The sequence below is a fragment of the Symphalangus syndactylus genome, chromosome 4 (genome assembly GCF_028878055.3).
Source record: "Symphalangus syndactylus isolate Jambi chromosome 4, NHGRI_mSymSyn1-v2.1_pri, whole genome shotgun sequence".
NCBI classification, from domain to species: Eukaryota; Metazoa; Chordata; class Mammalia; order Primates; family Hylobatidae; genus Symphalangus; species Symphalangus syndactylus.
This window is the reverse complement of record NC_072426.2, coordinates 36544105-36564766: the sequence shown is the minus strand read 5'-3', so window position 1 is coordinate 36564766 and position 20662 is coordinate 36544105. Positions and strand designations below refer to the sequence as shown.

At 41.9% G+C, this 20662-nt stretch overlaps 1 protein-coding gene across 4 annotated transcripts in view; it reads right to left on the bottom strand.

Annotated features, from left to right (window-relative positions):
- Window positions 1–392: 392 nt before the first annotated feature.
- Window positions 393–20662, bottom strand: part of ARID5B (AT-rich interaction domain 5B) — a 195843-nt gene continuing 175573 nt past the window's right edge. For all 4 annotated transcript variants that reach the window (XM_055274423.2, XM_055274424.2, XM_055274425.2 and 1 more), the window contains 2 exons: window positions 11484–11682; window positions 393–6456 (listed from right to left, as the gene is read on the bottom strand). In XM_055274423.2, coding sequence (XP_055130398.1) covers window positions 4291–6456; window positions 11484–11682 — 2365 coding nt within the window. In that variant the 3' untranslated portion in view covers window positions 393–4290. The remainder of the gene's footprint in view (window positions 6457–11483; window positions 11683–20662) is intronic.

Sequence of the window (20662 nt, the reverse complement as noted above, 5' to 3'; positions counted from 1 at the left end):
CAGCCTGGGCGACAGAGTGAGACTCCGTATCAAAATAAATAAAATAACTTTTGTGATTATCCTACCAGCAGAGGAGGATGGTATACAAAAGAAATACACAGATGAGAGCCCTGGCTTCAAATCCTGACTCTGCCATCTGTTGGGTGATCTTGGACCAGTTGATTTACCTCTCTAAGCTTTAGTTTTCTCATAAGTAAAATGGGTATAATCACATTTATATAAGGTTGTGAAGATGAGATATTTACCAACGGGGCACCCACTAGGTCCTTAGTGAACTACAGACATTGCCATCATTACTGTTATCATTCAGTTTGGACAGATGGGGTGGAAAGTCTTCTGGGGAGGCCACAGGCTCCTCAGGAAGAGTGACAGATTACTCACACCCAAAAGGAAACAGATAGTAACATTTTTTATTAAATATTACAGTGGATCAAAAAGTACAAAATATCTCTTGCCTGCTATGTGATTGGGAAACTATTGGCACGTAATACAGTATCAAAAGCAGTAATAAGTACAATTTGGAAAACATACAAAATTGAGTGTTTATAGTTGGCTCAGCATTCTTCTGGTAGTGTTTAAACTAATGCAAAGGTTACTCAATAACCTCTCCATTGGGAAACTATATAATATCACTGGGCCATGTTGCTATATACAAATAATCACCTTACAGAGCATAGAGGTTACATAGCTGGAATCACCAAAAGTATACAATATTTACAACACAGGAAAGTTTAAAAAAGTATAAACAGCCAAGAGATTATGCTGCTATTCTTCAGACATATTTCAACCATGAGGAGACAGGCAGAATATCAAATACACTAACAGCCAACACTGGACTTTAAGTGCTCAAGATAATCATTGCAATGGTGTGGGTCTCACCAGGGCAAACTCATTCCCATTTCTCTTTAAAATTGGGACAAGAGTAAAACTAGACCAGATGGGACTTGGCTGACCACCACCAAATGTGACTTTGTGGGACGATAAGTGAAGAGAAAGAAATGGTTCTCTTTGAAGGCACACTACATAAAATATTTTTGTGGGACCACCTTGAAATTTCCATCAGACACACCAACACAGTGAAATACAGTACTTGAGAATTCATGCACCAGGTCAGAAAGTTGTAAAGTTAACATCGAGTTTTAACAAACCCTTCTGTATATGCCCTGATAAACAAGTGAACTTAAGAGCTTCTAGCTAGTAAATAAATAAGTCAGTCCTGTGGCAAATATTACAAGTTTGAATCACTTACTAGAAGAATACTTAATTCCGAAACTCGGTTGGGCTGTTTTTATTTTTTTTATCATGTGGAGTTGCCAAACATTAAACCAGAAGTTGCACGGAAAAGTTTTTTAAAAATATTATTTAGAATCTCCAAATCTCCAATAAATCACAGACTTAGTGCATTTTGAATTGCAACATTTCTTGGAAGCCACACTCAGTAAATAGATTTATGACTCCACTGCCAATTCGATTCCACAGTTTCCTTTACAGAACTACCAATAACAATGGTTTGATTGCACAAAGAAAGGCTTGTGCAATTCCATTCAATAATAAGGCCCCTTGAACTCAAACAATGCAAACAAAGCCTTATTTAAGACATTTTAAAACGTCGTTCTCAGCCAATGAAGAATTCAATGGTCTTTTTGAAAGATTTCCAAGATCTCTGTTCAGAGTTTTAAAACAAATAACACACCGCTTCTGTTGGGAATGCATACCCCCATTTCTCTTTATTTGTCCTGATGTTTAGCCGAGGGTATGAGCTTCCTCAGACAGAAACAGTGAGTCTCCTCTCGGAAGAGATGAGAAAAACAAAAGCTGGACTATGTTAACATTGTTTGAAAATGGTGTGATCGAATTCCAACATGATGAAACCAGACTGAAATCATTGCAGTGGAAAAAACAAATGCCCATATTCCAAATAGGTGAGCTCCACTGGGGACAGATGACCCCCCCCTTTTTTTTGAGACACGAACTCATAGAAACCACATATGATCTAGCCCACGTCTGCTGCAGAACCACCGAAGTTTCCTTTTTCTTCCATGTCCTCCGATTCTGTGACCATTCAATCTAGTGCAACTTTCTTATATGTGTCCTGGCTAGCATCTTGCCAGCTGGAATTGAGATTTCCCCCCTCTAGCTTGTGCAATAGCAGGATAATCTGCACTCACACATTTATAATCTAAATTCTACTAGTCTATCTATGGTTCTATTAAATATATATATATTATTCCACAGGAAGGTAAATAATTAATTGAAGCAAATGGAACTCTTAACACTGGATCTCTACATTCTTTTGTTTCCACCTTTGGATATTAAGTATGTTACATTGAATATTTGGCTTCATATCATGGAGACATTTCAATACAAATGCACGGCATGCATGGCTTTATTTAAGAGCCGCAGTTTCATTGTTATCAGTTTTGATTATTTTGCAGTCGAGTTACCTATTTAGAAGTTGAAAATTGTCATCAATTTTCCCAGAATTAAGTATCTCAGAGGTAAAAGACTTAATTAACTATGGTTCTAAAGTCTACTGGTAGTGTTGCGGGAGGGGCACAGTGGGTTGGGGAGTTCATCCAAGCGGTCTTCAGCAGGGATGGGACTTGGGGAGAAAATCCACTCTCTGTATCCATTGACTTTTAGTTAACACAGTTAGAAAATGTGTCCACCTTAACGTTACATCTCGGTAGCAAATGGAATACAGTGGCAAGAATGACAACGGACATTCTCCACATCTTTTCACTGCCTGAGCAGCTTGACCATTTACTTCCAACAATAAGAGAAACCAGAAAGTGGACTGTATTGCCAGGTGGTTAAAAACATGACCCAAACCACCTTACATGTTTCTGTGTGTGTACACACAAAACTCACACCCCATAAAACCAAACAGGATGACTTTTCTTTTGAAAAGGCTAATCCAGTATGTCAGTTATCCCCAAAGATGTGGCCTGGGAGATTCTTCTTGGGAATGACAAGAAACCAACTGGATGAAAACAACGTGACTACTTATCACTCAAAAGACCGAGGCTAGAGAAGCTATCAGGACTGCAGCTGCTCCTCTTCTGGCCAGTTGAGCTCCATCCTCTTCCCAACCCCCTTTCCCAGACCATTTAAAGGAATCAGTGCCAACGCCAATGTAAATCATTTTGGCTCCTATTCTAATTTCTGAAATTCCTAAAATATCTGTGCAGCCCACAAATATGTCCTCTAGACTCTGTTGTTATTCGGCAGCTTGCTGCCAGTGAGGTTTTTGTTTTTATGATTCCTCTGGTATGTAGGACAGTTTCACAGCCTAGATAAGGTAAGTACAATGCTCAATATTTTCACAGAACCCAATACTTCAAAGCAAAGCATTTGGCTGGGTAAGCAGTGTATAAGCTCTTTCAACTATGCCATTTATGAGGAACAAAATCCTTAAGTTGCGGATCTACAAAGGAACGTTCTTTGCACTATTGTGTGCTTGACTGTTTCTTTTTCATTTGTTCCACTAGAATCAGTTGCTTCAATTTGTAAACAATAACTTTACCACCCAAAGCTGCTCAAAATAAGATGTGGAAAAATTACAAACACACGTCAACAACTAGGACAGTCAGTCAGCCTCGAAAACAAAACAAAAACAAAAAGACCTGCAAACAAAAGCAATACCATTTAATAAAAAAAAAAAAAAAAAGAAAAAAAAAAGACGAGAAGGAACTGGGAGAAAATGGAACTACCTGTATATAAATTAGGTGAGCAAACAGTGATACGGGTAGTTTTAAGAAGCAAATATATACAGTCAATTTAACAGTGTTTACTTCTCTGGATTGTTTAATAGTGTCAAAATGAAAGATCTATTGAAGTTTCACTATACATTGCATTGATTGAACCTTGGAGAGTTTTATGGAAAAGAGGGGCATCCCTTGGCATGTTTGCCAGTCTTCCTTGCCCCTTCCTTTGAAATGCCTGCCTCTTTTTTGCCCAGATTGTTTCCTGACCATCTGAACTCAGATGGGGTCCTCTAAGTTCTTCCTGGATATTCACAAATCCCTTCACAAGGCCCACGTGCGAAGTGAATGATCTGGAGGTGCCTGGGCATCTGTGTTGGAAGGGAGTCAAGACTGACCAGCCAAGGCTAGAGTTGTCCCACAAAAATCAGGCATGTTCACCTCCCCTCTGGGCCCCTACAGCTGGGACTGATCGTAGCCTCAGATTAGAAGAAATACTGACTTCTAACTCTATAAGCCAGCACTCCTGGGTAAGGAGTGAAGCTCTGTTGGCCATGCCGCTTTGGACTGCTGGGCAGAGCTGAGCCTACAGTTTTGTACTGGGGTGCACGGATGACAGCTGGGAAGATGGAAAGGCAGCTTGAGGATTTATAGCAGCTAAAGGGTAAATGCTGTTATGCAAAAGGTCCCCATACGAACTTCCTACAGGTGTAGCCGCAGCCAAGTGTCTGTACAGCTGCTGTGAATTTGTCGGTGATGTAAAAATTCCTCTTTGCATCACAAGCGAGTGGAAAGCCAAGGGCTGCATGAGTGGAGAAAGCACAGTCTGGTTTTTCAAGTACTGCAGAGAATGAGAATACCCAGCCGGGAGCCTGGAGTTGAGGCCCGAGTTACACAGGCTCCCGGAATACAGACCTGGGAAGATAGGGGAGGAGAGCGGAAGCTTGTGGCCTTCTGATCCGCCCCCGGAATGCCCGCCGTGCGCTGCTTTGCTGCCTTCACTCTCCTGCTCAGAGGCCTTCTCCTTCCCAGAGACCTCCTTGGATGAGTCTAAGGGAGACACTGCCCGGGCCTTTTTCCCTGCAATCACAAGGTCCAAATCCTCCAGGCTGCGCTTGATCGGCCGCGCCGCCCCAATGTTCTGCGGGCTCATTTTCCGGTGCAGGATTGGGTGGACCATGCCTTCCATCTTCCTGAAATTCTCCAGTCTCACATGGTGAGGTTTTCCTGATCTTGAAAGCGATTCAGGGTATTTTTTAGGGCCCGACACAGTCATGGGTGATACCCGACAGGCTTTGGGGTGACAGTCTCGACTCTGGCTGCCTAAGACCTGGAACTGGGAGACGCCTTTGCTCTCCTGGGGCCCTGTGGTGGAGTGAGCCAGGCCCAGGACCTTGCCGGTAGGTTTGTGCGGGTTTTTGGGAAGGCTCAGATCTGTAGGCTGATCATCCGTAGGGGCTTCTGCTGCCGCCGACTTTTTGTCTTGCAGGTGCAGGGATGTGAGATAATTTACATGGAGCTTTTCTTGGTGTCTGTGGGAAGGAAAATAACTGTTTTCCGATTCCCTGTACATGTCCCTGGAAGGGTATTTGGATGTCTGTTCATTATGAAGATGGTGCTCGGTGTGTCTGTAGAGGCTATGGAGATGAGGGGAAGAGTAGAAATCAGCCAGGAAGCTAGGCATGTGGGAATGGGGGAGGGCCCTTTTCTCTAAGAGTTTATCCTTGCCCTCCTGAATTTCTTGCTTCAGGACGTAGGAGTCAGCAAGGGGGTTAAGGTGATGCTTGGAGAAGCTGCAGCGGTGGGGATCTGATCGACTCAGTTTCTCATGCTTAAAGATGTCATTGATGGTCTTTCTCTCTTCGGAGGGCTTGCTTCTGAAACTCTGGACGTGCTGAATCACTGATGGCCGGCTGACCGCCATATGGTCAGTGCTTTGGCCATGGTGGGCCTGGGACAAACTGGAACACAAGTCATCCCTAGCAATCAGTTTCTTTTTGCTGATCAAAGGGGGTGGGGAGCCATAAGGGTAGCTGCTGGAGAGGCTGGCCCCACTCACTTGGGACAAAAGCTTTTTCTTGGCCAGTGGGGACATGATGCCTGGGTTGCCCCTAGAGTAGAGCAGGGGCGTGTAATTAAGTCCATGGTTCTCATTCATGGGCCCAGTCAGGTCTTTGTCTTTGAACATGTCAAACGACTGGACCACAAGGACCTTTGGGGTCTGCTTGAGCGCATTGTGGATGTCGTCACTGCCCAGCTGGTCCACCTTCACGGTGCAGTTGGCGATGTAATCCGCCATGGCGGGTAGTTTGTCATCCTCTGTCTCATTCTGATTTGCCAGCGGTGGCTGTGTGGTGGGGAAGCTGGGGAAGGATGCTTCTTGGGGTTCACTTTCAGGGATCTCTGTAAAACAGCACAGTTTGGATTCTTGTTTTGAGTCCACCAGGGCACTAGGAGAGGTGAGTGGCTGTTTGCTGGCCCCAGGGACCAAGGCTGAATCTTTTTCTGGGGCCAGAGGAGCACTTGGGAGTGGAGGTGTGGGCCCCTTCTCTCTCGCCTCCTCTGCCACCTTCTCACTGTTGGAACCTTGGTCTGTTTCGTTGTCCTTCTCTGGGTCTATTCTGGATGCCAGGGGCTTCGCTGAAAATTCCTGGTACCCTTCTATTTTTTTCTTCATGTCTGCTGCTGGGAGAGGCTCAGGGATGCTTTTCTGGCTTAAAGTCTCTTGTTCTTTTTCTTGCTCTGATGAAACCTGGTAACATATTTCAAAAGATAGTCAGAAGAAAACCAAATACACTGACACGTTTTGCTATGAAATAAAATATTCCACACAGCAGTTTTACTTGAAAACAGGCTTGTCAATCAGCTCATGAAGTTTCTGTAAAGCTTTATTACTCCCCAATCATGGCTCTAAACAAAGAAATCTAAATTACAGAAACATTAGGGGAAATATGCATATTCGCTTCAGTCCCTTATGAGACACCTATCAAAATAGCAAAGTGTTATGTACTGATGGTATACAATCATATCACTCCTTGATTCTAATATATAGTTTAATTCTAAGGTTGTCTTCTTGTCAAATCAGTCAATTATCCAAGTGGGTTTTAAATTACATGTTGTGTTTTATGATACTCCTGAGAAAGATTTTTTTAAAGCATTTCTCTTTCAAAAATCCAACCAACCCCATGTTAACAACAAACAACGAACCTATTGCAACTCCTTGCTTTTCTTTAACAGGGCGAATCCCTTCCCAATGTATTCAATATGATGCACTGAAGATTAGCAATGCATAAGTGTTAATAATTTCTACTCAGGGCCAGATGACATGCAGATAATGATAAAATATTGACAAAGTTATGAAGATTTCTTGGCAGCCTGTCTACCGGAGGGACAGAGGAAACTAAGTCCTTCTAGGGTGCAGCAAACTACATTTCTATTAAAGCCCAAAATGAAGTTGTCAAAATTCAGTCAGTCAGTGCCACTGCAAATATAGCTTTGCTGTTCAATGAAATAAATTATAGTCAATGAGATAGACACTCCTTATGTGACCCTACCTACTGACAGAAGTTGTGGGTACCAATTTGACCCATTTACTGCATTACGTAGCCATGTAAACTTTGACCTTAAGAGGTCATTTTAACTTTCCATCTATGACCCAGCTGACTGACAAGCCCTTTCAAAACTGCTGTCATTCTGCCCTGACATGTCTTAGCAGAGCAGTCACAAAACAGTTGTACTGAGCTGGTCTTCTTCCCCTCCTTTTTCCATCTCATCCCTTGAACCAAAGTTCTTCTCTGTTAAGAAAAGAAGTGCCTGTAATTTCAGCACTTAGGGAGGCCGAGGCAGGCGGATCACCTGAGGTCAGGAGTTCAAGACCAGCCTGGTCAACATGGCGAAACCTCATCTCTAGTAAAAAAAACAAAAATTAGCCAGGCGTGGTGGCAGGCGCCTGTAATCCCAGCTACTCAGGAGGCTTAGGCAGGAGAATTGCTTGAACCCCAGAGGTGGAGGATGCGGTGAGCCAAGATCACGCCATTGCACTACAGCTTGGGCAACAAGAGTGAAACTCTCAAAAAGAAAAAGAAGGAAGGAAGGAGGGAGGGAGGGAGGAAGGGAAGGAAGGAAGGAAGAAGGAAGGAAGGAAGAAAGGATGGAAGGAAGGAAGGAAGGGTGGGTCTGCCAATTAGCATCTTTGGGTAAGATTCAGGATGCTGGTTTAGGAATATGTGGGAACAAAAGTTTTAAGAAATCACACCTATTTCACAGGTATTTTTCCTTAAATCCCGTAAAAAAAACAACCCTGAATTTTAGGGACGTGTTATACCTAAGAGTCTTTGATTATCATCATTATGTCTTTTTCTTTTTTTTTTGTACTAGTGGCTGCCTTTTCCAGTACAAATGTCATTACTTATTCTACATTAATAATCATCATTGGTCTCTTGAGCTTATACATGACATAAAAATACAGAAAAGTGAGTATGGCAAGGGGAAAAGGCAAAGTGCATCTAATTGTTAGTTTCTTATAGGGCTATAGTTTGACGCAGGGCAATGGGGGATACTCAGTCCCATTGAAGTTTCTATGATGTAGACCTGCAGTTATATCAGAGTCCCATGCTTCGGGTTGTAAAACAGGTTTAGGAAGTCTTTGAAAGCTAGGCAGAAAAAAGTAAAGGACTTTTTTTCTAGGAAGACATTTTATGATCTGCTTAGTATGTTAAATGTTAGCTTCCCACCATGCAACTTGCAATCCCATTATCTGAATACAGTGGATTCAACCCGAGGGAATTTATCACCCTTTCTATCTCCATTGAGTTCACCACTTCATATTGAAAACACCAAAAAGTAAAAGCAATGAAAACAATAAAATCCAAACCAAAAACCCCAAATAGAGTTAATGAGAAAAAATACACCTGGCTAATAACATGGTTCTATGTTAGAGGTGAGAAGTGATTCGTATTATAAGGTCAGCCTTGGAGAGGGTGGAAGATTCCATGAGGTTTAGATAACCTCATCATGACAACTTTCCAAACCTGAGACACTTACAGCGCCCTGAAGGGAACAGTTGCAGCCTACAGGAAACACAAAGCCTAACAGCTTTCAGGGTTTCTATGGACTCCAGGGAGTAAGGCTCCACTCTTGGGAACGGTCATCTCCCAAGCTGACAGGCTCAGTGCATAGGCTAAGGATTCCTCCTACCATTCTCAGACCAACCATTTCAAACTTAATCCCCAAAGTGGAGACATTCAAGGGTCATCTGTCCCCTTGGTCCTCAGTTTGTCCCCTGGTGTTTTGTGTACATATGGCAGCTAATAGAAAACACTCATCTGAAACCCTATAATAAATCACCAGGCCAAAAGTATCAAGGAAAAATGGAATGTAAGCATGCACTTGGAATTTCTTGCTTTTGGCCATTTATGTTGAAAGCTTGCAGATGTTGAGAAATCTGCTTCATCTGGCCAGGGATGGTGGCTCACACCTGTATTCCTAGCACATTGGGAGGCCAAGGCAGGCGGATCATTTGAGGTCAGGAGTTCGAGATCAGCCTGACTAACATGGTGAAACCCTGTCTCTACTAAAGATACAAAAATATTAGCCGGGTGTGGTGGCACATGCCTATAGTCCTAGCTACTCGGGAGGCTGAGGCAGGAGAATCGCTTGAACCTGGGAGGCGGAGGTTGCAGTGAACCGAGATTGCACCACTGCACTCTAGCCTGGGCGACAGAGAGAGACTCTGTCTCAAAAAAAAAAAAACAAACAAAAAAAAACCTGCATCATCTTCTTCCTCCTCCCCCTTTTTAGTTACTAGAGCTTAAAATAATTATGAAACTTAATAAAAACAAAAAAACCACAAATTTCTAATCTTGGTGTCAATACTATTTTCTTGTGTAAGAGTCAGCTGGGTAAGTTGATGTCTAGATGGGAGGTTGGTGCGTGTTGTACATGTGCGATTTAAACCAGTGTTTAATTATGGAGCCTCTTGATGTGTTCATTATAAACCTGATTTTTTAGGGGGTATTTAATATCAGCACCAAAATTCCCTCTGGGGTTGAATCCTAGAACATGCTGTCTCCAAATGTGGCTGCTCAGTGTTTTTTTTTTTTTTTTTTTTTTTTTTTTATGGGCAGCAGCGTTTTTTATTATTCATGTTGAAATGGAGCCCAGATCAGCCTACACGACTGGCTGCACGCTGGGGGTAATGGCTTCTACCAAAAGGCTGTTGGGGGCTTAAAAAGTGCAGAAACTACCTGTTAATATGAAAAATAATAATGGTTTCAGATGAACCATTTCAAAATTTCCCTATAAATAATATGCACTTAAGATTTTTTTTTCTTTTCTCTTTTTTTTTTTTTTTTTGAGATAGAGTCTCTCTCTGTCGCCCAGGCTGGAGTGCAGTGGTGTGATCTCGGCTCACTGCAAGCTCCGCCTCCCAGGTTCACGCCATTCTCCTGCCTCAGCCTCCCCAGTAGCTGGGACTACAGGCGCCCGCCACCACGCCCGGCTAATTTTTTGTATTTTTAGTAGAGATGGGGTTTCACTGTATTAGCCAGGATGCTCTCTAGCTCCTGACCTTGTGATCCACCTGCCTCTGCCTCCCAAAATGCTGGGATTACAGGCGTGAGCCATCACGCCCGGCCGCACTTAAGATTTTCCTAAATTGGTCTCAACCCATGGCTGTTGCACAGAAATCAATTATGGGAGACAAACACATCTCTAAAGTTTTCAGGAGAATCTTGCAGGATACAGCACCACAGTTCCAAGGTCCCTCTTTCCTAGACCCGCAAAGCATTTTTTTTTGAGACACGGTCTCACTCTGTCACCCAGGCAGGAGTGCAGTGGTATAATCACAGCTCACTGCAGCCTTTACCTCCCAGGGCTCAGGTTATCCTCCCACCTCAGCCTCTCCAGTAGCTGGGACCACAGGGGGGTACCACCATGCCTAATATTTGTATTTGTATTTTTTTTTTTTTTTTTTTTTTTTGAGATGGGTTCTCACTCTGTCACCCAGGCTGGAGTGCAGTGGCGCGATCTCGGCTCACTGCAAGCTCCGCCTCCCGGGTTCATGCCATTCTCCTGCCTCAGCCTCCCCAGTTGCCGGGACTACAGGCGCCCACCACCACGCCCGGCTAATTTTTTGTATTTTTAGTAGAGACAGGGTTTCACCATGTTAGCCAGGATGGTCTCGATCTCCTGACCTCGTGATCCGCCCACCTCAGCCTCCCAAAGTGCTGGGATTACAGGCATGAGCTTTGTTTGTAGAGATTGGGTTTCACCATGTTGCCCACGCTCTTCTCGAATTCCTGGGCTCAAGCAATCCACCTGCCTTGGCCTCTCAGAGTGCTAGGATTACAAGCGTGAGCCACCATGTCCAGCCCCAAAATATGTTTTAAAGTCACACCAGCACCTCAGATAGACTGGCTGTGGAATGGCCAAGAAGCCATGTTTTCACAGTGAAATTATTTGATGTTAGTGTAGCTCTGGATCCTTCTGTCTTGAAGGCTGAGCATTTGCTATCAGTTTTCTACAGGATGTTTGTATCTTTCTAGATTCTATTCCTGGGCTATCCCATTCAATACTAGGCGCTGGATTTCATCTCATGAGCAGGCTGAAAGGCTTTCAGGAATTGGGGAACTATGTGGGGAACTGTGAAGCTTAGATTTCTTGGTTTCTTCATTAAGCCATCCAACTGTGCAGGGACACAGCTGTGGATTCAGGGTTCTAGAAGGACCTCGAGGCAGCACATGTCTTCCAGAGGTATTTCTGTGGAGCAAAGCAACTCACCTCTGCTGCATCCTGGGGCTTTGGGGCATTTTCTTTTTCTTTCTTGCTTTTAGGTATTTCATGTTTGATGCGTTTGGTTCCAGATACTTTTGTTTTATTCTCATTTTCCTGTGAACTATTCTCCTGTTTCCGAGGTTTGATTGGAGGCAGGGGCTTATCTTCTTCTCCTTTAATAAACCTTTCATATGGTAGGATTAATCTAAAAGGTTAACAGAAGAGATGATCGGTCAGTTGAGTAATTCCAGTAGCATCAATGCTTTGGGGGTTTACTTTCTTTTCTCAATATAAGCAAATTATTAAATGATTTCATCTCCAGTGACACTGCTATACTTCTATAAACTTATTCCACACTTTAGTGTTCTGCTTCCTTGGTCAAAATCAGTACCTGGTAACTTAACACTTCTCAGCAAGACCTCTTTTTGGTTTTGTGGGTCTATAGACCAAGATACCAGTGGAAGCATCCAACATTAACAATATCACCATCACTCCCCATGGCACCTGGCTAAGTGCTAACAAAACTGCAACAATAATGCTAGCTGCTTTACCAGTCCATCAACAACTATTTATTGAGCACATACTATATGCAGTGTTCTAGGCACTGAGACACAGCCGTGAACCAAACATTCAAGGCCTCTGAGCTCATGAAGCTTATATTCTAGTAGGTATTAGCATGTGCCAGGTACATTTAAAGATTATTTTATGTAAACTCCACAATATCCCTATGGAGTATTATTATTATCCTCTTTTTAACATATGAGGCAATTGAGGCCTAAAAAGCTTAAACAATTTGCCTGAGAGTCATACCATTTGTTAGAGGTGAGATCTGAACCTAGTGCTGCCCATCTGAAAAGATTTTATTTTCATTCATGTCAAGATAGAGATGAAACATCTAAGATAAAAAGGTCAATGAAAGGCAAGCACAGCGGGGCCAAGAGACAGTTTAGTCTTATCCCACAGCTCTGAGTGGGGTAGGGGACTCCGCTAGGAGTTCTGTTTTAGGGTGCTAAGTAAAAGACCGCCCCAGCAAGAAGGAAGGCAGACAGACTATGCAAGCCACAAAAACCAGAGGCCTGAAAATTTCAAGCATTTTAATTATATAACTTTTTAAACAAACTGCATAAAATTGCTCTAAAAAGAGAAACATCAAACAGCTCTAGTTTTAATCTGTTTTCCCTTTGCGACGTAGCTCTTTATCTGAAAGGGAAAAATAGCTGATGTAATTAAAAAGGATGGATTGCATTACAATCTCTGTTTCAACTTCAGTGATTAAAGTTTTTATAATGCATTTGGTATGATTAATGACTCATTGTGGGATTAATATAAGACTCAGCCTTAAAAATATGAACTTTAATACAGCAAACATAATTTGTTTTAAATAAGACAAGTTGACTCAATGAAGAAAATGTACTTGGCTTATAAACATCATAAGTCTGTTCAAATATTGGGGATCCTGATTATTTTTAAACTAAGATTCTCAGGCAAAAACTTCCTTGGTCTGGATATTGGTTTGCTATCCTCAAATTGGTTTCTGTCTATGTTATTTGGATCTCAACTGCTTAACCATACACGATTGTTCAGGTTTGACGGTATGGATGTGGGGACATTTGTGATCCTAATATTTTGCTCTTTAATAAAATACCAATAAAACTATGGGAAAATCAGATCCCAATTTATAGCATATTAGAAACAAAATTCATTTACTGAGCATGCTTGGACAAGGTATGAGCAAGGAGGCGTGAATAACACTTTGGAGCCCTACATCTGGCAGTTGGCCAGCCATGAAGATCAACAGAGCCCATGGGGAATAGTTATCTTCAGATCCCATTACAAACTGAGTTTAAACATGTTACAGCTGCTAAAACTGGAAACTGCCCTCCCTATGTAGACTTACTAAAATAATATATGGCTGCCAAATACCTGCTTCCCACTGTAATATTACAGTTAATGTTTATATAATAAAAAGCATAACTAAGCAGAAAAAGAGAGAAAAAAGCAATCCTGTTCATACTTGAATTTATTCCGTCTCATCTGTAAAGTCCCCAACATTCCCCCCAATTCCTTTTTTCTGCCTGGTTCTGCCAGGGACTTTATCCTCTTCAATATTGGCAGGTTGTGGATTTTTGTCCGGGAGCAAAATACATTGAATATTTTAAACTGGAAAGATATTTTAAATTGACTTTAATGAAAACATATTTTATTGTTGGGACAGATAGGTTTGTTTTACTTTTGTTTTGTTGCCATGGGAACTCAAGGAGCACTGAAGTCTGGGTATTCCAATGATAGCAATTTGCTGGTACCACCCTTCCCCCAACTTCATTTTCTGATGGAGATGGTGACACCACGAGGGACCCTCTTTACTGAGAAGAATGACAGCATTACCTCTGAGTGTGGGGAGGAGGAGGAGGAGGGAAAGCAGAGAATTGGGTGGGAGAGATACCCCATGGACCCCCAAGGACCCCTCACTCTGGGTTCTGAGAGCCCTGAGCCAACCTGGCTCTCTAGATGGGTGCTAAGGAGACTTTAATTTCCTTTTCTAATTTTGCAAGCTCACAAAGCAGGGCACCATTCTCATTTCAGTTCCTTTTTTTTTTTTTTTCATTTTTTTTTTTTCTCCCCTTCACTCAACTCAGCAGCTGGCTGGCTGACAGCAGTAAAAAATACATTTCACTTTGCTGGTCAAAGGCCTAAAGCCAGAAGCAGGAAATCTGGAATTAAATGTTTCTTGTATCTGGAAAGAGGCATGACTAAGGTAAAACTGAATCCAAACACAAGCCCTACTTGTTCAAGGCTTCCAGAGAGAGTATATGAGAGTGTGTGAGAGAGTGTGTGTGTGTAAAGGTCAATTGAGTGTTTTTTTCCCCCCCTTTTAAATCACTGAAAGATAATTATAGTGGCTTGGGGAAAAAAGGCTCCTAAAATAAAACAAGCAAGGCAGAAGCTAAAAGGAAGCAAGTAGAAATATGACCAGCTAAGCTTTGAAGAACAGGGCACGGTCTCGCACGGCACACAATCGCTGCTTCATATAGTGATTTCCGTTTGGTGCACTTTTCACTGAATGTTTTTTCAGTTATCCTGTCATGGTACAACACAATTACCCCACAGGATATGATCTTATCATATGATTATTAGAAGTTTTTACAGTACAAGAGGACAAAAGCTATTATAGGTTTCTGAACATTTAAACGTTCAATGTACATGTGGTACCATTAAAAACAGGTTAGCCTTAGATTAGGTCAACACTGCCCTATGTAGAAAGCGGAGTAGGTTTGTATTATATAGAATTTAGTAAAATGCACCATGCCTGTGCCTTCAGGATGATTATTTCTCAAATATTTGTAGCACAGCAAAGATTTTATCAGTTTCTAAACTGTACAGATAAAAGCAAACATGCACTCCAGCCCCCAAGAATTCATTACACAGGAGAAATATTTTCAATGGACTGCAACTCTAAGAATGGGGGCTGGCTTTTAGGTGGGTGGAAGTCATGGGGAAGAGAAGCAATATATTCATTAGAAAATCCAGAGAGATTTGCCCCTTCCTGATCTACATCTAGTCTGGGGATTGAAAGCTGGACAGATAAATGGGCCTTTATTATTATCCAGATTTCACATTTCAGATTAGCAAAATGCTTATTTACGATGCGATTAATGGATCTGAAATAGGTAAGCCATTATGTATTAAAAAATAACATCTTTCCATAGGCATAAGATTTGCAACAGCATGAGATTTTATTTTTCCCTAGGAATAATACAAGAATAACATTTTCCACCCCAAAGCAGAAACAGTAGGGGGGCCTTTTGCTATCACGGAGATTCTTATTAAATTCAGTCACTGTGAAAAGCAAGATTTTTTTCCCCTCCTCATTCTTCTTTCTTAAAAAAAAGACTTAAAATCAACCCAAGTTAAAATTAACAAATCAATAGCATTATAACCTTGATTTGTTAGCATCTGAGCTACTAAATTATCATCATACATGAAATTGCTGGTTTGAAAAGATTTCGGCTTTGCTAAATCTCAAGTTAAATAATGGTGCTCAGCACACTAGGTTTTTAGATCTGCCTCATCTGATATTATGAAAAATTCAATACATTTCTCTACAGCAGAAGTCAGGGGTCAGCAAATCTATTACTGTAATGTAAGTAATCTGGCAACCTGCCAGCTCTTTCTCTCTTTTATTATTTTTTTTAAACACTAAGGCAGATAATTTTATATTTACAAAGTCTAAAATCCTCCAGGGCCTTGCCTCTCTTTCTCAACAAAAAGCAGCAGCCTTGCATTAGAGAAGTGTATACCACACATGTCCTCATCATTTGCATTTTGTACAAAAGAAGAAAAGACCCTTCATCTTTATTACACAACATTCCCCTCCCTTCCTCAGAAGCAGAGGAAAAATAATGTCAAACCTCATCTGAACAAGTAACCACTAATGTCTCCGGTATTGATGAATGCTTGCATGGAATGACTGAACTTTTGGGCCAAAATATTTAGCAAACACTGCTTAATAGGAAAAATGAGAATCCATCTATTTACAGAGCTTGAAAAATGGTATTACAATAATGTCTGGAACCGATTGAATCCAGAGAGTGGGGACAAGAAGTGGTGAACTTTTAGGGTTGTATTTGAATCCCAGTCACCCCAGTTACTACATAGGCACTTTATTGTATCAAATCGGTGAGAAATTCCAGACCTAAAGGTTTGCTGGTGTCCTTGGAGCAGAATATTTTCTAGGGGCAGAGGGAAATAACATTGGTGCATGTCAGGTCAAAGATGCCACTACTGGCCAGGTGCGGTGGCTCACGCCTGTCATCCCAGCTCTTTGGCAGGCGGAGGCAGGCGGATCACTTGGGGTCAGGAGTTTGGGACCAGCCCATCTCTACTAAAAATACAATAATTAGCCAGGCGTGGTGGTGCGTGCCTGTAATCCCAGCCACTTGGGAGACTGAGGCAGGAGAATTGCTTGAACTCCAGTGGCAGAGGTTGAAGTGAGCCGGGATCGTTTCACCGCACTCCAGCCTGGGTGACAGAATGAGACTCCGTCTCAAAAAAAAAAAAAAAAGGCACTACTATTCTAATACTATTAGGCACTTTTTTTTGTAGTAACAACAAAATGACACATTGGTTCAACTGGGACTTCAGACCTGATCTCACCCCAAATGGAGTCATTACACCTCTGAGTTGATTCCAGGCTTGATAAATTTCTACGGCTTGGCCAGACATTTCCCTTTGCAGGCAGAAATTGAAAATATAACTTCACTGTGAAGTATGGGAAGGAATCTTTCACCAAATATGGAGCCAATAGAAGGTATATTTTTCCTTTCTGAAGATGAGGTACACATACTTGTTACAGTTCCAATAAGCATAGAGAGTTTTTCTAATCTCACATACTGTTCACCTCTTAGGTGCTAGACCATGACAATAAAAGTGGAAGAAGAGCTTTTGGGGGTAGGGAACCAAACCAACAGCCAAATACACAAATGTGCTATGTAAATGAGCAGAGAAATGAGAATGTTTCCTCAGCAGGCACAACCCTGGTTGAGCACAATAAAAGCTAAGCTCCATCTGAGAGAGATGTGAGCCGCAGATGAAGATCTCCATTTTATGGTGTGAACTTCAGTGGAGCAGAAAAAATAGTGTGCCGAGTGTGACAAGCTCTCCCCATAACCAAGAGAGCTGAGAAAGAGGCCTCCAGTGTCACCTCCCAACAGGCAAGGATGTGAACTGAAAGTCTGGGGCACCAAACCACGGAGTAAAAAGCCACGCTGACATGAAGAACGAGCCTATAGCGGGGCCCATCTGAGCCAACAAAATGGCGGCAGAGTGCAACACAGAGTCTGTGTGAAAGACTCAGTTTGCCCAAGAGCTACCAAAGCCAAACTGCCTTACATACTTTAAAAATAAAGTAGGTATAACTACCATCACCTGTATTCTATGCTGAGACACCTAAAAGCTATGGAGTCCACTATTAACAACGATGAAATATAACCATTTGTCATCACAAAAGGTCTCTTTTCTGGGAAAATGATCTGCTCACAGGGGCTTCATTACCTACTCAATGGGCAGCAGATGGACAAGAAAACTTTTTGAAGGCTTTAATGCTCTCTCCATTTGCCCCTGGAAGTGGGTGGGAGAGTTGTTTCTTAGGCCCACTGATAATTCTGATACCTCCCTCCATGGTCCCGCAGTGTGTGTGACCCTAAATGAAGAGAAGAAAGAAAGGTACGTGGTACTGGACACAGCAAGGTGGTGGCTTGGCTCCCATAAAGGTGTGTCAATGTGAGAGAGTTAGCTCAAGGATGACAGCTTTCCTGAACTGGAGTTACATGGATTTCAGGGGACTGTGTTAGAAGCAAGGTGGGAAGGTAGAGAAACCTCATTCAGGTCATTCATATATATTGATTAGGCATTACAATATTAACAGCCACCACCATGCATTACATTCTTATTAATACCAGGCACTCTGCATGCTTTAATTTCAACCATTACAAAAAGAAATATCTACAGATATATTATTTTATCTCATTTTATGGATGACAAAACTGAGGTTCAGAGCTAAACCATTAAGTGACTAGTCAATGGCACACAGCTATTTAGTGTCAAAATTTGAGTTCAACCACCAAACTGCCTGCCTCTGCCAGTCCAGCTATCTTCATCTCAAAAAGGTGGCTGTGCATCTTCATACACACACGTATCAACACGGAGATGTACCAACACGGAGGAGATACTGAAAGATCACTCCTGCCTGGGTTAAGTGAATTCCTAGCTCCTAAGGAGTTACCTGAGAAATTGGAGTGAGCATTCTCCTTTTCTCAGAGGCAACAGGCCTATAAAATACATATGTGGCCATTCCACAAAGGGTCAACCTCCTACATCAGAAGAAGCCCTATGGCTTGGGCACTGGGCAACTACTCTTACAATATGCTACAATAACCATACCATAGCTCTTCAAAAGGTAGTGATACTAGTTGGATCATGCCCAACTTAATATTGGATGGTAAGAGAAACTCGAGAAACATATCCCCCATGAATTCCAGCCTCTAGGACTTAATCCTACCAAGCCCAAGCTTCCCATGGTCTCCCTAATAAAGCTCTTTCGGGGCTTTCTATGATGTGTCCATGCCACATGTAAGAGCATCTAGACTGATGTTGTTCCTATGCCTTTCAAATGACAACCACATTGAAGAAAGTTGGAATGGACTTAAGGAAGGCTGATGTTATGTCCCAGGGATTAAAATGCATGCTTATTACAGTGAACACAGACCATGCATGGTGCCTAGCCATCTACAATGCCAGCCAGCAACAATTGCAGCAATTACTCTTCTCAATGAAAAAAGCCCAGTGACTTCAGAATTGAGTTGTATGGATCCATTTCAAGGGTGGATGAACATTATTTCAAGAATAATAAACCCAATACTGTTTTGTTTTGAGACAGGGTCTCATGCAATCATGGCTTACTGCAGCCTTGACTTCCTGGACTCAGATGATATTCCCACCTCAGCCTCCTGAATAGATGGGACTACAGGTGTGTGTAACCGCACCTGGCTATTTTTTTCTATTTTTGGTAGAGATAGGGTATCACCGTGTTGCCCAGGCTGGTCTCAAACTCCTGGGTACATGCAATCCACCCACCTCGGCCTCCCAAAGTACTGGGATTACAGGGTAAGCCACTATGCCCAGCCAACATGGCAGTGTTTTCAATGTGATGTGTACCCCACAAATGATGGAAACCAGTGTCAAAATATAAAAATAGGCAAACAACTATTGCATTTAAGCCCCATGCATGTTAGATCCTACTGGTTCCAGAACTTCTGAAATGTTCAACAATTCTCCCACAACATTTATTATTTTGGTCAAACTTTGTAGTAACTTATACAAAAACAAAATGTTCCAAGAGGTTTTCAGTGGAAGAGTTAAGAATATACTTTAATGGTAAACAATTACATTCTTCTGTCATATGATTCTTTTTTTTTCCTTTTTCTTTTTTGGAAACATGCTTTCTGAATTTTCAATAGTTCCTTTGTGAAGGCATCTGTTACTCACATAATTGAAAAGATGTTTGTGCAGTGGCATGCTTGAGAGTACAGTTATTTAATCTTAATGATAAAACCCTGAGGACAGAAAATCATAAGTAGAAACCTTTTGTTATTTATCAAAAAGGGCTAAGACACCTAATCTATTCTGAAATTTAAATTCATGCTTGATGAAAACTATCAATAAAACATGGGACCTGCAAGGTTTCTTAAATACTATAGTTAGGTTCAAAGGGTGGGACGGAGGAAGTAGGATAAAAACAAAAATGAGACAATAAAGGAGCTCGACAAAGAAAAACTGCTGTTTGGCAAGCTTTTTTGCGGGGGTTGGGGGGGGTCAAACAAAGAACTCGCTGTAGTTTACAGCATGACATACACACTTGATTACTTTGTGCCTGAGGGTGTTTTTACACTCAACAGTGTAAACTCTAACTTCTATTAATTACAACTTGCATTTAGAGGCAAATTTAAAGAATTTTTAAATAGAGATTTTTTTCAAAGGCCGTTGTTTATTTTTTTAAAATAGAAACCAGTTTTTCTACTCCAGGGTCTGGCTAGAGTTTTGTTTTCCTTTTTAAAAGTTTCTTGAAATATCCAGGCATTGGAAAGTTATCAGAGCATTTTAGGCATGCTGAGTGATACAGAGTATGCGGCTCTTGTGTATGAAATTACCTGACTGTCCTTTGGAGAGAAATTCTTTACAGATGACAAGAAGAAGCTACTCTGGGTGTAGGGTGTTTGCATTGACCTGACTCAGAGCCCTGTAAGAACAAGCTTGGTGGGAGTGTAGATGGAAGAGAAGCTGTACAACCTCAGTCAGCCTAACTCTGGGCAACTTGTTTTCAGTTTCCTGGGCTTCTGGTTGTTGATAAGGGCTAGGATGCCCTCTGTGGGTTTAGGGAGATGAGAGTGGCAGGGTGGCCGTGTTGCAGAGGTAAGCCCAATAGGGGCCACAGGCCAGGACTGCCATGAGAAAGACAGTGTTGGCAAAGGAAATGCAAGTCCACTGACTGGGTAACCTTACCATGGATGAGGATGGGCAGTCTACCCACTGCACCTTAAGATAATAGTTCATAGACATGAGAGGATAAACTACACTACTTGCCTTTGGGGTATGTGACTTGGAAATTCAGCCTTAGGACTTTCCTGACA